The sequence below is a fragment of the Chenopodium album genome, chromosome 26, assembly GCF_948465745.1.
Source record: "Chenopodium album chromosome 26, dcCheAlbu1.1, whole genome shotgun sequence".
In the NCBI taxonomy this organism is placed as follows: domain Eukaryota; kingdom Viridiplantae; phylum Streptophyta; class Magnoliopsida; order Caryophyllales; family Amaranthaceae; genus Chenopodium; species Chenopodium album.
In genome coordinates, this window is record NC_137859.1 from 28,123,054 (window position 1) to 28,142,803 (window position 19,750).

Sequence of the window (19,750 nt, forward strand, 5' to 3'; positions counted from 1 at the left end):
CGAGATGATGTCGCACCCATGTAGTCACGTGCCCCCAGTCCTGAGACATGTGTACTCATCTTGTGGACAAAACTGATGAGAGAGTTGCTGACTTTCTTCCCTCTCACTGGATTTGGATATATGCCTCCAGTCCTAAGACATGTATTTCTATCTTATAGACATCTGGTTCGAATACCGGACCCAGCTCGAATGCCGGACCTTTTTCGGTTCGAATATCGAAAACCCCTTTTCATTCTTCTTACTTTGTTAAAGTTAGGCTAAAGTTTCAATGACATATCGAGGGACTTTAGACCAACAATGACATGATAGAGAGGAAATCATCCCCTTTTATTCTTTTTTAAAAACCGATCTCTTCTCATGACTTGACATCACCCAGAACACCTTTACTTGTAAAAGTGTACTACAAATTGCAAAGGATCAATCTAGATTCTTTAGCGCGTTAAAACTAGGGAAAACTTTTTTTAGCCTTAATAGCTACTTGTTTCAAACAATTAGCGAACCAAGGACTGTTTCGACATCCTTAAACATTACTGAAAGATTCTTTATCCTTAGAGAACTTCGCAGAATGAGTCTCGGATTTATTTCCCTGACTACTTTGATCATCGTCTATTTTGGACTCGATCAAAGTGGGGGATAACTATAGACACCTAATTTTGGCCTCTTGTCCAGGAAAGGAAGTGCGATGATGTTACAAAAACCCGTTCTTCATGCTAGATCAAAGTTGAAGTGTTTATGGACTACGAAAAGCATTATGAAGTAACGTAAAACCCATATTTGAGAACAAGTTGTCTTAAATCCTTGTCCGATTACTAATAGGCCTAAAACGTGTTCATACATGTTTAAACTTGATTAATGACGGACCCAAATGCGTTAAATGCAATGATTGGATCCAATGGAACCTACATTGTTGAAAAACCGAGCAAAACAAATAAACAATCATCAAATTTTCATGCAACGCCTATAAATATGGATAGCCCTTTCAAAGAGCTTTCCAACGGTATATTATAAGCCCAATTTCAAGCTAAAACAAAGAAGTTATGATCAAAACACTAAATCGGGCCCAAAATTGACACCCTTACACTCCAACGGCCATAACTTTTGATCCATAATAGATTTTAATCTAAATCTAATGGCATAAGAAAGTAAACATCCAGAGCTTTCCAATGATATCTAACACGCCTAAATCCAACTTTACAATCAAAAGTTATGGAAGTTTTAAAAATGCGTTTTCGTAGAAGGCAAACCGCAAACCAGCACAGCTCAATCAGTTGCGCGCGACTGGCTTGCGCGACACCTCAGCGTGACTCAGAGAGTTGCGTGCGCGACCTGATGGCGCGGCTCTAAAATCCTAAATCTAGAATCCTACGCCTATAAACAGGGGTCTTCGCACAGCTCTAAGAACACAGAAAATCAGAATTGAAACCCTAAATTTCTGAAGTCCCTAATCTCTCAAACCCTCTTACTATCATACTACTTTCCGCTCTTTCTTCCAACCTACTCTTCAACCCTAATCTATCCATTGAAGCCGTTGGAGGTACAAAGAAGAAAGAAGGTCGATAAACATCTAAGACGGAGATTTAAGCATACATAGTAGAACATTTAGTTTCCTGAGCACTTAGATAAATCACTTTACTTTTTCTTGTTTAAATAAATTTAATTGATTAATTAGTGTTGTTTGATCACTTTAAACAAAATTTTAATTAATTAATTCACATAGTACTCTTTCGTTAATCAAGACTAGAATTTGAATAATTAATTGTTGTTTTATCACTTTAGACAAGGCGAATATTGTTTATTTCTTGTTCTCTTCACGAATTTGATTTTTAAGAAAAAACAACTTTTGCAATGTAATTCCTACATGATTAATGTGTGTAAATAAAATCGACTAACTTAGTTTTAGGTATCACGTTGCATATATTGTTTGGTGATGAAATTGTGCAAAGGAAGAGCTAGTAGAGGCCGCACTAGGATTAGGAATCGCGATTTCCCCCTAAAGGGAACGTTATCTTGGTACCCTCGCTCCCGAACACATTTCTGGTTTATGTAGACCTATTTGGGCATGGGTATACTTATGATTCATGCTAAATATCCCTTGAACTCTACTTGGGAGAAAGGCATGAACGAGGTTTATGGGTTTTCCTAAAACTCATTGGCGACTCCTACTTGTTTCTTACAAAAAAGCATGTATGATAGAATCATTTCTTATTCAAGGTCTCCAAAACAGTGAGGAATTCAAATCCTAATAACCTTAACAAGTTTAAAGTCCTAGGCTTTTAAGGGCCATGGGCATCTAAGGAGAAGGATCCCCTACGATGGGAACACCCTCCTTATAGTGTGATTTCAAGTACAAATTCCCTTTAAACCTATAGAATAGGTATGACCAAGCAATAACAATAAATATCTATCAAGCAACATAATAATATATTGACACAACAAATCACCATCATAAAAATAATAATCAATAAAGCATATTAATAATAGCAAGATCCTAGGCATGATACTAACAAGAATAACAAATCCTAACATGTCACTAAATATATAAATATCAAACCTTTATCTTAAACATGATGAGAGAAGAATAGGAAGCAACCTAAATAAAATATTAAAAAGCAGTAAAGAACATCCTAACATGATACTAGAAATTATTAAAATGATTTAAGCATGCTTGCTAAAGAAATAGAGCAATTGAATTACTCACTTTGTTGTCTCGTACATCTTTTTTGATCAAAAGAATACACCCGTTAGTAAATTTAATTTCAATAAAATATTACATCAAACAATAAATTTAAATAATTGAAATAAGGATTTGGGACCAAACCCTCAATAATTAACCTTTCATGTCGAGGGAGAAGACAATTTCGACTTTGGCTAGGTGTGTTTAAGTCTCGTGATGGACGTATGATGTGTATTTTGATAAGGCTAGCTTAGAAATCAAGAGAGAGAAAGAAAGAAAGAATAAGCTTTAGCTTAGAGAGAGAAGATAGAGAGATGGTAATTGTTGGTGAATTGAAAACGGGCAATATCGACCTTATTTATAGAGAAAAATTGCCCTAAAACGATAAAAAAAGAGTCATAATTTGATTCGGAGTAAAAGTGGTTCCATCGCGATGCGACAGAGTTATCGCGACGCGATGGCTACATCGCATCACAATAGTCCTATTGTGACGCGATGGACCTATTGCAGCGCGATGGTTGCTGTACAAAAAAATTCTGTACGGAGTCCGTTTTCCAATTGAATTGGGTTAATTAGAGTCCGTACTTATCTTTTATTAAATCATATTTAATCCTTTTAAAACTCTTGTTTTATTCCTTATAAATTCTTTATAATTTTAAAATCAAATAAAATTATATTTATTAATCTTAATCTCTTTAGAACTTATTATAACCTCTTAGATTATTCTAGAAGATTAAGGTAAATCCTAATGACTTTAGGAATAGTATTTAATGGACCCTCCACATGATTATCGGGCCGTATATAAATTTTTGTTTATTCCCAGTTTAGTATTCTGGAATTAACTTCCTCGTTATAACTCGAAATTAGGCTTATAATATATCGTTGTAAAGCTTTTTTCACGTCCCTTCCAACTACACAATTATTGGACCCATAATATTATAGACAAAACTAAACAGGACTAGAAGTTTTTCATAAACATGGTATAAAAAGAAATATTTTCGAAAAAAAAAAGAATTATTTTTATCGTTAAAAACATGTAGAAAACAAAGGGATTCACGAGAATCTTTTATATTTCACTTCGTTCGATAATCAATGACGCGAAAGATATTTATCATTGGGTTTGGTTTTTGGGGAGACACAATTAGGTGCCTACAGATTCCCCCACTTTGACTGAGTTTGGAGAAACGTATGTTTCAAAAACAAAATTCAAAGTAGCTATATGGACGAAGAATGATTCAGAACATTACGTGATCCCAAATCAATCTTGCAATGCCGATACCTGCAAACTAGCATTAGTTAAACCGATAAAAGAGTTAGAAACGCGTATCTTGCACCGTCAAGTACACGACTCTAGAGTAACCGATTTTGTTGTTGCATTTATTGTGACGACCTCCACAGTGCCTCGTGAATGCCATCTGAAAGTAACAGTGCCTCGTTATCTCCATTTACTGTGACAATCCTCCACATTTTTATGGAAGATCATCGAAGTCTGCTACATCACGAGCTATTTTCTTGAATCAAGGTGATAACCTTCACAATCATAGCAAATGTCGTCGAAGACCGCCCATCTCGTGCCATCTTCTCAAATCTAGGTTACAACCCCCACAATCTTAGCAAAAGCTGTCAAAGATCGCCCATCTTGCGCCAACTTCTCAAGGGTGACAACCCCCACAATCTTAGCGAAAGCTATCGAAGATCGCCCATCCCGTGCCATCTTCTCAACTATATGTGACAACCACAACAATCTTAGCGATAGCCATCGAAGATCGCCCATCTCGTGCCATCTTCTCAAATCAAATGGTGACCTCCTTAATCATAGCGAAAGCTATCAAAGACCGCTTTATCTTGAACAATTTGAAGGATTTATGTCTTCGTCGTGTGTAATTAATAGATATATAAATGGATCAAATTATGGAGATAATTAAGTTCGTACTTTTATGTCATCGTTTTATCATAGCTAGAGGTACTAACGATCTTTGGACTAGTAAAATAGGCCAAAGTCCCAATTAAACGGATCCTATAAGGTCACACAAAGGGCCTTGATCGAGCACGAGAGGACGAGGCCCATGATGGGCCTCATCCCTTATAGTGGCCTGCCGTATGGAGTAAGGTTGGAGGGTTTTGGGCTTCCTAATCCTAGTTTAATTATAATAGGATTATAAATAGACTTGGTGCCTAGGATTTGCATGTATACTTTTCACTGATCAGTTTGATCAAACCCGAATTAGCAAACATGAGACCAAGCCCCTCAGACTCTCTCTCTCTCATGGTTCTCTCTCCTCCCTCGGCGCCGGTTGTGGTGGTGGTGGTGGTGATTCGTGGTGGTCAATCCTTGTCCCGAAAAGGTGGTGATCGTGGTTTTCCTCAGTCACTCGACCAATCTAGTATTGCTAGACGGCTCGTTCAAAGCTCATGGACTAAGTAGAGGAGCAACGATTGGGGCTCTATTCTCTCCCTGATTTTCCTGTCGAATAGCTTCGTGGAATTCACGCATCAAAGGTATGATTATGTGTTTTATGTGTTATGCATGCGATTCTTGGGATTAGGTGCTCTATTTAATATGATTCATGTTTTTTCCACTGCGTAGTACCTATAAACTCCTACACCATTCCTCTCAAATCAAATGATAACCTCCCAAATCATAGAGAAAGCTACCGAAGGCCGCTTTATCTTGAACCGTTCCTCTCAAATCAAATGATAACCTCCCCAATCACAGCAAACGGTATTGAAGACCGCTTCATCTCGAACTGCCCTTCTCAAATCATAGAGAGAGACCCTTTTATCTTAGAGCCTCATGTTGAGGACTTCTTCATCTTGAGTCTTCAAATTATCTTGTCCTTACTCCTACAAGTAATTGACCTTCCAACTTTGGAAAATTCATCTAAAGAACCAAATATAAGATTCATAAAGTCTTCAAATTGATTTCCGTAGAAATCTTCCAGCTTAAGAATTCTTTGTGATCATCGTCATTCACTACTCAAATGTTCTTAATCAATTTTCAAATCTATTTAATCAATATTAATCGATAATTTGATCGTCATCAGGCTGATCATCAATCAAGTCGTAATCGGGCTGACTACTAAACAAAGGTGTATTTCAAAACTGTTCATTTAATTAAAATATGATCGTCATCAGGTTGATCATAAACTAAGACTGTAATCGGGCTGATTACCAATCAAATATGTATCAATTGCTAAAAAGAATCAAATTCTCATTACGAGGCTCAAATGGATTAGTCACTGACCAACCAATCCAAGTTGTGAGACCATCAAAAGCTGAAGTAGGCAAAATAAGAGCCATCACACAGTGCCATAATGTATCACGCCGCGTTAGGGTGCTTCATGCTGCGTTGTTTATGTCGCATTGCGCTTGAATCCAAGTTAGAGCTTTTCTAACTCTTTCTGCTTGTTTAGCTTTGCTGTTGTTGATGTTGTCTTTTCGTTCTCTTACGCTCAATTAAATTGCCTTTTAGTGTACCTATATCAATATTTCAGACTATTGGACTTTGCTCATTATCCAGGGGTTGACCTAAAGTTTGATGTACTTGACTCTTTGTGTGACTTAATGTGTTTTGACACATGTATGTAAACTCGACTCAATGTGTTTTGACACATGGGGCCGAACGACATGACTCAAGGTGTAAACATAATTAAATTATGACTCGATGTGTATGACTCGTGTGTAAAGAGTGTTGACTCAACTCATTGTGATATTACACGACATGACTCAATGTACGTGACTCGTGTTTGCATTGTGCTCCTGCGACTCAAGATGCAGAAAAAAAAAATTTGGGGTACCGACTTTCTCTCGAAAAAGAAAGACATGAAAAGAAGGAAGTGAAGTGTTTGAGTGTTTGCGGTGCATGTTGAATGAGCTTAGTCAATGTATGCGTTGATGTTGTTTCTGATGGTGCAAGGATTGTAGAATACTAGGTTATCCTAGTTGATGACTTGATGATGAAAGTACTTAGGTAACTTAGGCATAGAGGCTAAGTACTTCATACTTTTTGATGCAATGATGCATATGACTCTAAGATGACAAGGCATGCTTCAAAGTTTAAGATTTCATGACAAGGGGTTCCTAAGGGAAGGATTATTTGGTCATGTATTTATGCAGTGTGTGAAAGTGACACTAAATTTAAGCTAAAATGGCTAAAGTTGTGGAAAAGCATATTGAGAAGAGTCAAATGATGGTGACTCCTAGGCTAGGTAGCTAGGCTAACGATGTAAGGATCAAGCCCCTAAGTCTAATTCTAAATGGATAGGTATGAGAATTATGATCATGCATGAATGTGAATGTGAAAGTGAATGTAAATGTATTATTATTACAGCCGCACCCTAATGTGAGGTTGCCTACATGTCTGTTAGTAATCAGGCCGAATGTAGCTCTAGTCGAACCTCGCAAAAGTGTGTGCATACCTCAAAGAGGTCTTTGAAGGGTTGTAACAGGGTTAGGATAAAGGTTAAAGAAAAGGGGGATAATTGCTCAAGACGCTAGATAAGCCCCCAAGGTGTGCAAGCTTGTATTTGAATCTTTGTATTTGTATGCTTGAGGTTTTCTTACTTTTGAACTTTTTTTGTTTATAATTTTGCTCTCTTTTTTTTTCTTTTTGCTTTTGCATTTTTTATTATTATTTTATTTAGATAAATGTGGGCAATTCCAATCATGCGGTCTATCACTCACTTGTCATTCATGTTTCTCAAGCACGATATCGAGCACTCGATAAGAGAAGAGCACGATATCGAGCACGATATCTGAACATGTTCATACCAAAGATATGTTCCTATCGATGACATTGGAACACTTGCCCTTTTGCACACTTTTTTATTGTTATTTTGAATTTGTTGTAAAAATCACTCAAGCTTTTGTTATTTGAAATTTGCATATATTACACACCATCCCATCCCAAGGTTAGGCCAATGTGGGTTGAAAAAAGAAGAGCCAATCGTTAGACGAAGCTCAAAGTAGTTTGTCAAGAAGGATTGTATTTTTGAAGGGTGAAAGTGATAAGATATGGCTACAAGGGTGCCTCGAATAATTAGTATACCTTGTGTTTAGTCCGACAATGATTTTTTTTTCTTTTTTTTATTTTCTATTTAATTTTTTTATGCAATAAAATGATCATATGAAAAGAAAATGAATGCTCATTTTATTAAAAAGGAAAGGGCTAAGAAAAACCTATGAAATAAATATAAGGAAGACAAAGGGTGCCTATGCTAGACTTATTGGGGACGGGTTTGAAAAAAGAAGAAGAAAGCATGAAATCTAGGTGAGAAGCTGATTGCATCGTGCCTTGTCTAATCATTACTCAATTTTTATTTTCTTGTCATCACATGACTCAAACTCAATTTAACATGCATGGATGGAGAAAGTGTTGGGTTCGGAAAGTCCGACTTTCCACGGAAACAAAACCCGACCCCAAGACCCACTCACAATTAATATAACTAATAAGCATAATTAACAAGATAAAGAGAAAGACAACATTATCCTTGGCGCGTGCTTCGCTCCCTTAATGAGCTCTTACTTCAAAAGCCACGAGTCCCACAATCACGTAGACCTCCCACGCAAATCCTCCAGGAACAACGAACCGTCCGACCCTTACTCGAAGTTTAGTCGGGCTAGACCAAAATTAGACTACTCGAATTTTTATGAACTTAAAGGTTTTCTCACTTTACAGGAATGATAACTTATTTGTTTCCTCATCTGTACAACGCTTCAACGGAATCTGAAAGGTTCCTAATTGGCTCGAATTAATTTTTGGGCTAAGGTAAAGTAAATTGTGAAAGGTTTATGCAAAAGGTATGAGCTTAGAAACAAATGAAAAACAGGTTATAAAATAAATGAATATGGGTTGGGTTTCTAACTAAAACTCGAGGAAGTTAAAGAAATTAGGGATTTGAAGTGAAGAAACTAATGATTATTAAGAAGAGATATATCAAAGCCTATGATTTCCCATGCTTGGTATTGGAAACAGATTGGATTTAGCCCAATATGATGACGAACAAATAATAAGAGAATGTATAATCCGATTTGTTTCTGATAGCTCATATTTTTCAGTTTCAAACAACCAAATATGAGATCGAATTCCATTAGGTTTACCTAGTGTCTAGTTAAATATTCGGGTTGCATCTATATGAAGAAATCCACTTGTGAAGAAATTAGGGTCGCGCCTATATGGTCCACTTGTTAGCCTTAGCTTGAGGTATTTTTACCCTAAAAAGTGTAATCACTTAATATGGATAAAAAAAAAAAAAAAAAACAAAATAAGAACAGTGTTGAAAAAAATGTGTTAAGTTGAGGAACGATAAAATTATAGTGGATTAAAGTAAAAGTGGAAGGAACTTCATAAGATTACCGTAAAAGAAACGTGAAAATCAATTTAATTATGAAGGTTAGACAAAATAATAATTAAAAAAAAAAAAACATCCACATATAGAAACAAATCAAGGCTTTATCATAATTTTACGTTATTGACACAACACTCACGGTCATTATTTACTTATTCTTATATATATATATATATATAGGGGAGGGATCCGGTAAGAACCCCACCTTATATAAGAACCCTTTCTTATGTAAGAACCCTAATTATGTTCTAAACTTTTTCCTATGTTATAAATTTTTTTCAACTTATGTTCTAAAGTTTTTCCTATATTCGAAAAATTTTCTTACTTATTGTTCCAAAATTTTTCCAATGTTCTAAATTGTTTTTTAGATTATGTTTTAAATTTGTTCCTATGTTCTAAATTATTTTTTTCAGCTTATGTTCTAAATTTTTTTTATATCTCATAAATAATACCCCTTTGTTGCGAGTAATAAAAACCAGAGGTAGTATATATATATATATTTTAGGGTAACTTTTATTTATGTCAGAGTAACTGTTATTCATATTAGGGTGACTTTTGCTCATTTTAGAATAACTTTATAACGGATTTACAATAATTATTGTACATCCGATTTATTTAAAAGTTTGTGTTTGGGATTTTGGGTTAATCCATCTGAAATATTGATTTGATTTAATCTTAAACATTAATATGATTTCAATATGTCTCACTTAGCTTGATCATTTATCTTACTAAGGGCCTGTTCACATTTACTGAATTGAGCTGAACTGAACTGAACTGAACTGATTGGAGCTGAACTGAACTGAATTGAGATGAAATGAATATTGTATGTGAGAGGGAAATTAAGAGCTGAACTAAACTGAACTATACTGATTGGAACTGAACTGAACTGAAATGAAATTAAGTAAATGTGAACAAGCCCTAAATTATAACTCTATAATAATCTGAACAAATTGTTGGGGAGACATTAGGTGTCCATAGTGTGTCTCCCTATCATAGAGCTCAATGGGAATAGTTACATATATGGATATCTATTCTATAGAACTTTTCAATGATATATAATAAGCCAATTCTAATTTGTAATGAAGAAATTGTAAGCAAAATAGTAGAATTGCACTCTTTGGGATATAATTCAAAATTCATTAAATATATTGTTACAAAACCAATTTGGAAAGTAGACTCTGTAGTTTGAGGCCACTTGTTTTGGCGATGACCTCTAATTGAAGGAGCCTTCCCAACTGAAAATTTTGGAGGTCCAAAGCGCTCCAATCTTGATTAATGTCTCCCAGTGTATCAGTTCATGCTGAAACTGCACTTCAAATACCCTTTCTAGTATACAATAATAGAGATACAAAAGAGTTGGGGAAATATGATCAATATAACAAGAATTCGTGGATGCTTTTTCTACAACTCAAACTCAAGCCCTCTCGACACTTCTACATCTAAAAGAAAACTAGCAAAAGAATATGTGGGGAGGGGCACTCACAAAACAAATACAAATGAATATTTGTGATTGTACAACCAGAGAGTACATGACTCACATATGTAGGTTCCATATAACTGGGCATCGGTCGAACAAAATTCTTTGCTGCCAATGCAGGATAACTGTACAGAGGTTGTGACACGGCATCTACTCCTAGACTCCTTATCCAAACAATCGTAGTGATCAAGTTATCATCTAGCAACTGGAGTCTGGCGTGGGTATTCATCTTTTTTTGACCAACTATCTTTAACACAACATGCCTTGACTGACCAATCAATTTGACAACCTTCGCCTTCTTTTTCCAATAATGAACAATATTTCCTGAATGTATCTACGTTTACTTGAAGCCTAAAATCTATGCTAAAGAGTAATTTCATCTCCAACCTGTTTATTTCTGAAGTGCTAATACCTCCAACTTTGGCATAGTATGCATTGTTAAAGGATCTGCAGATCAAGGAAAACTGTATTAATCAACAAGGCAATGCAACTCGCAAAGATTTATCCAGCTTGTTTCTCATGTCAACCATAGTTGTCATAATCATATTCAGAAGTGAAATTTAATCACAATATCAATCTATAAGACACTACTTTTGATAAGACATATCCAGGCCATCCAGCACGAGAAATGGATGATATCATAGTAGGCAACATTATATAGTATGGAACAATAAGTATGAGATCTGAATGAATAATACTAAAAATCAGTGCATCATACAAATAATCGAGATTAAATTAGCATAAAACATTCTCGTACGACCAGAGAGCTTGTATTTTCATTTTCAAATGGGTACATAACCCAGCAGCTACCTCACAGCCCTGCCAACTAAAGCAGGAAGAAAAAAGAAACCATCAATCTACATTACTCTTACCATTGGAGAATCACCTGTGACTCTAATAGAGCAGTTGAAAATCGCATGAATTAATAGAGAGCTTGATCAGCTTTGACTAATTTTGTTATAACATAAAATGGATCAAGGATGCATTTAGCAGGGTAAAGCTAAAAAAAGGCACTGTATTAAATCAGTATCTCATTAAATATATTGATAGAGAATATCCATAGAATATTCTCATGCATCCTCGGTTTAGGATATATTTTGTATAAGATTATCTTTGATATCTGTACATATCTTATAGTTACCTAATATGATTAGGTTTCTCATTGTAACCCTATAAATATTGATCAATGGAAATCACTCTAATCAATGAGTTTATATTATCCGACATGGTATCACAGCTTAGGTGAGATCTTGGGATCATATATAAAAATTTTCACCCTGCCGGTGGGTTGGAAAATTAAACCCACCGGCGGGATATACACAAATTTTTTATGCTTCCGCAAACACACACATATAGATTTTTTTTTTTCCTTTTCTCAAAGTTTTTTTTAGAATCTTTATGTAACCTTGCGCCTTCCACCGACAGTAGCAACCGCGAAAGCCGCCTCAATCATTGGTGGCAATCGCATACACTACCGCCTCCCACTACTGGCAGTAACCACATCTGCCAACCTTCTCCATGCGCCGCACTCTATTTCCACCTCCTCATGACCAACAATGATTCTTACATTGCCCCATTGGTTTTTCTACACATAATCACATAGATTTTGTTTTGGTGGCGGTATATCAGAATAAGGTCAACTACTTTTGCATATCTCTTTTGCTATCAAGTTGGCTCCTCTTATTGTTGCAGCACTTGGAATCTTTGTGGAGTATTGATTCTTGCTACCTGGGTTTCTCTTTTGAGATTAATTTCAAGCGGTGAAATTTAATCTTTTTTTGCGCTATTCTATTTGTTTTTATTCAACTGTGATTTCACGTAGTAGTGTAGTGTCTTATCCCGATGATGGTTTGATTCCTTAGCTTCTTCTTCTATGGATCTGCAACTTAGCCCAAGTCTGTGTGCGGCTCTTCTCCTTCTCCTCCGGCTTAGCAGTGCTTATCTCTAATCTACGTAGGTCGTGGCTGTTGCTTCTCATCATTGTCATCACCGGCACATGTCTACTACTTCTCTTTTGATCATGGGTTATCATACTATCCTTACCGTCCGATGCGTGATTCAGATCCAGTCTGAGCATCCGATTTTCTCCCGCTCTGACTGCGGGGGTGTGATAGAGAATATCCATAGAATATTCTCATCCTGGGTTTAGGATATATTTTGTATAAGATTATCTTTGATATCTGTACATATCTTATAGTTACCTAATATGATTAGGTTTCTCATTGTAACCCTATAAATATTGATCAATGGAAATCACTCTAATCAATGAGTTTATATTATCTGACATATATATCTCCTACAAAATCATTATTAGATCCATAAGAAGGTAACTGGAGCAGACAGAACATACTCCTCCCCTACAATATTATTATGGGCTGTTAGTTTCCTGAACTACAAGTGATGGTTAGGCAGTTACGTAAGTATTATCCATAGATAACTTATACTTCCTCAATCCGTTATTTTTATAATAGCAACAAAGGGAAGATAATGTTTCCCAAAGCACAATTTTAATCTTAAACATCTCTACTTATCTGTAAGTATAATTTATGTAAATTACTATTTTGAATTTCTAGACGAATTTCATAAGATCCTAGTTCCCACATGACTATAATTTTTCTTCACATATAAATCACAATAGAGAGTAAAAAGAATGTGAATAGTACAACTTCCATTGTTGCTATAAAAGAATAGAGGAAGTATTTGGAAAATACAAATACCAAAGCAAGCATTTAAACTGCTGTAGCATGTGGAAAGAATCAGAAGTTAGAAAGTATCATGCTACACTTAAAAAGAGGACTATAAGTTTAAAGAGATGTTTCACTTCATTTGTCAAAAAGAATTATTTGAGAATGGGTTGGTGGAGGCATTACTAAAGCAGGCATTGTCCCTTCCATGATAAGTTTTCAGACTATTTCTTGTGAACACATCAAGGGGTTCGGAAAGGTTTAACCGATAAAATGATATTTTATTTTGCTCCTTCAGCTCCTATTATGAAGTTGAACTCATTTATTTTTCCCTGTCACATATTGTGCTTCAATTATCAGCTTCTGAATATTTTTAAGTGTATATTGTAACTAAAGCCCTATAACAAGCAAAGGATGGAGCCTTTCAAAAAAAAAAAAAAAAAAAAGCAAGGGATGGAGTTTTGTGTGCAGTACTAGGTAGCTATCTGGTAGTTATCCGCAAATAAAGATGATATACTATTGGCACACATCCTGAAAGAAATTGCAGGATTAAATGTCATATTTTGATACTTCCCCCTACATGTTCTTTGGTATGTTTTAAGACAAACGAATTGAGAAGAGTGTGGCATGAAGGCCAAGAGCAGATGAGACATGAACAGGAATATGGATTTGTGAAATAAATTGAAACATTGCTCTGAATGGATGCATAATTTAAGATAGTGCCTAGTCATTAGAGAAAAGAATAAAAATTACCTTAAAGGGGAGCTTGTCTCTAAACCATGAACTAAAAATAGATCCACAACTAATTTCAGGCATATTCAGTACATATCATCCTATATTAAAGAATTTTGAGCGCATAAGGGAAAAAAAAAAAAAGTACTCGTACAAGATAGTCACTTAAATTATCATTTCCTCTTATAGTAGGGCGGTCTCACTATATACAGCTAAAACTTACTCGGTTAATATTCACAAAAACCTAACTCACTTTAGCAGAATTTCAAGTCTGGTATACTATTTGGAGGCTTTAGATCACATTAAAAATTTTTTCCATGTGCATTTTCTAAAACTATTCTGTCAGAGATACATCTTTCCACTTTAGGTTGTGTTAAAAGTTCTCTGCTAGATTTTCCTATCAAGATCAAAGGTCCTTCGTGATTTTAACAATAGCGGTTGTGGGATCCATTATCCATGTGATGTGAGAACCCATTAATAGTAGGATCGCAAAATGAGACCTTCACTTCTTAAACAGTCACAAGGAAGATTTGGTTCAATATGTTTGTTAGTGGCTTTTTTCAACTGAAACAACTACTTCAAACTACTACATCTACGCGATCAGCTTACTTTCTTTTAATTGAATGTCCACATTACATGACCACATCACCAGCCTACTGTACAGAAGTGAGAGTTGTCTCTGATCACAATTATGCATTTTGCTAGGATGTATGTCAATATGATGCAACACAAAGTTTTGGATGTATGACAGACATTAATTCATAAGAGTGGTGCAGTACTTACGCGTCATCAACAAATTTTGCAGCCACCATAACACTAGTGACTAGAAGCCGGTGGATATTGAGAGAAGTCAAGTAAGTCTTCGTTTGTTGGAGGTATCTATCTACATAAATGTATGCCACAATGAAACAGGATGGACTACACCCTGCATACTTGAACATTCGGTCAAAATACTGTTGTATGCTGACAGGTGGGGCTCTTAAACCATGAAATACAGTAAGGACATCATCAATTTGTGCTGTCTCCAACAATGTTTCATTCTTTTGGACAGAATTGTCGAGAAGAGAAGATAGAAGTGACAAGAATCTCGGTGTTCTCAATGATCCTTTTCCATTTTCTTTCAGACCCAATTTAAAATAGATATCTGATCCAACATCATCAGCGTCAAAGGCCAGTGCTCCCATCTTGAGGCATAGCTGCATTGATTAAAAAAAGGATGTAAGAAAACCATATTAAGAACTTAACCTTACAATCAAAGTCTAAATCAAAAGAAACCCCGACTCCATCACACTATACATGTGATACATATATTTATGACTACTCCTTTCAGTAAATGCATTATCAGCAGCACAGTTGATGCTTTTAACCATGAGCATCAATTCGTAAATATGTTGAGTATGTGATGGATCCTTTTCCCTTCAACCAGAAGATATTTCTGATCCTTAGAGAAAGCATCAAATAGAAGTTCAATGAATAAGAAAGACGATTAAATGAAGTACGAAATATGCATCATTGAGCTGGAGCTACATGCCATACTAAATTAGAAAGTCAGCTTAATGCCTATAAATGAGGAAAACATCGATCAACACCAAAGCACGAAAATTTAATGAACAGGCATACAATGTCATGTGCATATTAGTTGGTTTATAGATAAGCTGAATTATTAGCAGGATATGGTAATTCAGACCTGCAGCACTAATTACATCAGGGTTTTGAGCTACGAAATAAGCCGCATAGTACCAATTGATAGCAGATCTGAATCAGAGCCGAAACTATAGTGGAGGTTAAGTTATTAGTATGAACTGCCCATGTTACGTTCAATTTCTTGAACCTTATTGGTAAGAATTTGATTCAGTGATATCTAAACTACTCCTTTGGTCCATTAAAGGGATGTATGATCTTCATAACTCTAAGCCAGCATACAAACAAGTTCGAGAATTCGATTCAGTGATAACTAGCTAATTATTAATGCAGATAAAAAGGCATTTTTAAAATCAAGTGAAAATGAACAAATTGCCTAATTCATCAAAAAAAACTGAAAACATCAATGACCCAAATCCAACACAAATTACACATTACATTCAGCATAACAAGAATCAACAACCACTAATTCAAAACCTCATTGTAAAAAAAAAAAAAAAAAAAAAAAAAACCAACCAAAGTTTTTTCATTAGAAGAAAATCAAAACTTAATTTTGAAGATACACATTAATCCCCCAATATTTACAGATAATAAATACAATTTCTATAAATAAATTGAACCACGTCAGAATATAAAACAGATAAACACGACAAATTATTACCCAAAAACACCGACAGTTAGATAAACATAAGAATTAAGAAAGTACAAAAAAGGAAATATTAGAATGCTATAAAAACAAAAGATCCGACCCATTTGAACTTACGGGTTCAGAAGAAAATCGGGTATCAGACAGAGGAATTTGCTGCGGCATTGGCATCTGGGGTAATGGCAGAATTAGAAAGAAATGAAAAAATCAAATCAAGAAAAAAATGGAGAAAGGAAAAATCAGGGAGTTTCCATGATTGTTGAAAAGGGTATTTAATGTGTTAAATTAGTGAATTAATTTCACCAGCAAGAGAGAGAAAGAGAGGGGAGAGAGAAAATAGTAGTGATAATCACTCTCCTCTCTTTCTCTTGGATGTGGATGTGAGCTGGGACACTTTACCAGAAAGAGAGAGAATGAGAAAGAGAAATAATGCTTTCTTTTTTAATTATTGATTGATATTTTTATTTTCATTTTAATATTTTTTAAAAATGTATTGTAAATTCCACCGCATTTTTCTCAGTTGCATCTTCTTCATCACTACTACCGACTGTCTTTTTGTCCACTTTCCTACCTTTTTCTTGTCTGCATATTGGGAGGATTTGTTTTTTTTTTTTTCTTTATAAAAATCAAAAAAATAGAGCATGTTCTGCCGTTCTACTCCTTCTGTATTTTTTTTTTTTTTTTTTTTTTGACAACGGACAACACAAAACTAAAAACAAAACTAGAAAAAAACACTAATTAACTGACAACGTCTAGCCGAAATAGCCAGATCATGAGCTGATCGAACATCATCTCTGGGAACCTTCTGAATAATACAAACCTGGAATGAAGAGGAGATGTGTCGAAGTTGTTGCTGGATCCAAAGAGTAGAAATATCCAAAGAGGAGTTTCGGAGAGTAGAAATCAAAAGCTGGGAATCAGTACGAATGAGAATCTGAGAAAAACCACGCTGAAGAGCCATTCGTAACCCAAAAAGACAAGCCAATAACTCCGCCTGAAGAGCGTAGAGAGCAAAACAGGCCCTCGCTGCACCACCTAGACTAATATCTGTATCAACCGAGAAAAAACACCAACCTATACCTGCTCGACAATCATGAGAACTCCAAGCCCCATCAACAACAAGAGCAACTGTAGGAAGGACACAACTATTGCCTCCCAAATGGAGAGAATTCAAAGGAGGACCAAACCCCGGAGGAGATGGGGGATCAGACAACAGCAGCCCCCTAGCCGCTAAACTACGCTGAGTCCAGTCTTGAGCAACCTGACAAACAGAATATGGTGAGCAAATAGCCTGCCTGAATTGGATGTTGTTTCGAATGATCCTAATCGCCCGCGTGAAGGACAAAATCGAGTCTAAACCATCCCAATTCTTAAGAGAGATATCTGAGTGTAACAGCGAAATAAACCAGTGATGAAAATTGTCATCACTAAGAGGAAGCCGTATACCCAAAGGACCACAAGTCCAGAGTCTCCGGGTAAAGGGACAATTGAGAAACATATGATCTACGGACTCCGAATCCAAGTGACAAAAGGAACAAGAAACATCCACCGGGAGACCTTTAGCTCTTAAGTTAACAGCCACAGGAAGAGCGTTGTGAAAAAGTTTCCACAAAAAGATCTTCCACTTAGGGAGAATAGGCAAAGCCCAAATCTTACTCCAGCGTAGTGGACTAATCGACGGTAGAGATTGTGGGATCCAGTCAGAGGAAAGAACCAACTGAGCATAAACTGATTTTGTAGTAATATTCCCATCCTTAGTGAATTTCCAGTAAACAAAATCGTCCATAAGCTGCGGAGGTCGCTCTAGACTGAGAATTTTAGCTGCAATGGTCGGAGGGAACAAAGTATGAACCAAAGTAGAATCCCAAATATTAAAGTCAGGATTCAAAAGAGAAGACACCAGAGTCGGAGAATCCGATCCAGCAAAGGATTCCCGAAATTGCACAACGGAATTAGGCACCCAAGAATCCTGAATAATACGAACCTGAGAACCGTTCCCAATTTTCCACATCAGACCCATTTTTAAGGTCTGAAAACCATGCAGAATACTACGACAACCCCAAGATGGAGAAGTAATACGACCCGCAGAATTGTGAACTAAGAGCGAGGGATACTTGGCTCTGAGTACTTGTGACAGTAAAAGTTGTGGATGATGCATAATACGCCAAGCCTGTTTAGCCAAAAGAGCTGAATTAAAACAACCCATATGTCGAATACCTAATCCCCCCATACTCTTAGGAGAGAATAACGTCGAAGACGGGGCAAGAGCCAGACCCCTGGACTGAGCTCAGACTTCCACCAAAATCGAACCAGCAGATTATTAATTTTGTCGATGATAGAGGAAGGAAGCCGAAAAACATATAACACGTGATTAATAGAAGCAACTAGAATAGAATTAATCACTACCAATTTAGCTGCCGCCGAAAGATGTAACGGGGCAAAAGTAGCCAGGCGGAATGCAACTTTGTCTACCAGAGGTTGAAAAACTTGGCATTTACTTCTTCCGAAATCAACAGGAAGACCCAAATAAGACCCAATAGAAGATGAAGCCTTAAGTTGAAGGGAGGAAGCTAGGAAATCCCTGTAATCATCTGGCACATTGGCACTGAAACGAACAAAAGACTTTTGTAAATTTATTACCTGACCTGACAAGCTGCAAAACTGTTGAATCACGTGTTGAACGTTGACACAGGCCAAGGGAGGCGTCTGAAAGAAAAGAAGGGAATCATCTGCAAAAAAGAGATGAGAAATAGATGGGGCATAATGAGAAACTCTAATTCCTCTGAAAAGATTATCTGTTTCTGCCCTACGAATCATAGCCAAGAAGATTTCCATACAAAGAACGAACATGACGAAAGAGGATCCCCTTGACGAAGACCACAGGTGGGTTTAAAGACTTTTGTAGGATTACCATTGATCAGAATTTGGTATGAGACTGAAGAAACACATTGCTGAATGATATGAATCCAGTAGGGAGGAAACCCAAAACATTGAAGAACTTTCCATAAGAAATTCCAATTAACCCTATCGTACGCCTTATTCATATCCAGCTTAAGAGCTGCAGACATGGTCCTACCCCGTACTCGATTCATGTAAGATAAAACCTCATGAGCCAGTAAACTATTATCCGACATAAGTCTACTCGGGACAAAAGCATTTTGACAGTCTGAAATAAGAGAGGGCAAGACTTGTCGGAGGCGAAAAGAAATGCATTTAGCTATGCATTTGTAGAGAACATTACATAAGCCAATTGGCCGAAACTGCGAAGGTTGCTGCGGATGATCAATCTTAGGAATTAAAACTATAAAAGTACGATTCCATTCCTTGAGCATATGGCCATGCATAAAGAAATACTGAACAACATTAATAACTGAAGGACCAACAACTAGCCAGTGGGATTTAAAGAAAGCCGAAGAAAAACCATCTGGTCCTGGAGATTTTGAATCATCAATACTGAACATAGCTCTCTTAATTTCCGCATCAAAGAAAGGTTTCATTAGACTCAAAGTATCGTCATTCGAAAGACAAGGAAGATCTAGGGAGGACCAG

The 19,750-nt window shown here is 36.2% G+C and overlaps 2 protein-coding genes across 2 annotated transcripts; both read right to left on the bottom strand.

Moving 5' to 3' along the window:
• Positions 1–10,100: 10,100 nt before the first annotated feature.
• Positions 10,101–16,608, bottom strand: LOC145617207 (cyclin-P3-1-like). Its single transcript, XM_081671894.1, has 3 exons — positions 16,319–16,608; positions 14,698–15,110; positions 10,101–10,945 (listed from the first exon to the last, which is right to left on the bottom strand). The coding sequence occupies exons 1-3, from the start codon at positions 16,370–16,372 to the stop codon at positions 10,693–10,695; spliced, it is 720 nt and encodes a 239-aa protein (XP_081528020.1). The 5' UTR covers positions 16,373–16,608; the 3' UTR covers positions 10,101–10,692.
• A 314-nt stretch (positions 16,609–16,922) lies between these two features.
• LOC145616972 (uncharacterized) lies at positions 16,923–18,407 on the bottom strand. The gene has a single exon (XM_081671683.1). The coding sequence runs from the start codon at positions 18,405–18,407 to the stop codon at positions 16,923–16,925; it is 1,485 nt and encodes a 494-aa protein (XP_081527809.1).
• Positions 18,408–19,750: the final 1,343 nt, after the last annotated feature.

Bases quoted from the DNA above. Each gene is read 5' to 3' on its own strand.
- LOC145617207 (XM_081671894.1), bottom strand. From the start codon at position 16,372: ATGCCAATGCCGCAGCAAATTCCTCTGTCTGATACCCGATTTTCTTCT. The intron at 15,111-16,318 runs GTAAGTTCAAAT...TAATCAATGCAG, and splicing joins CCCGATTTTCTTCTGAACCC to CTATGCCTCAAGATGGGAGC. The intron at 10,946-14,697 runs GTAAGTACTGCA...CTTGATCTGCAG, and splicing joins GCAAAATTTGTTGATGACGC to ATCCTTTAACAATGCATACT.
- LOC145616972 (XM_081671683.1), bottom strand. From the start codon at position 18,407: ATGGGTTGTTTTAATTCAGCTCTTTTGGCTAAACAGGCTTGGCGTATT.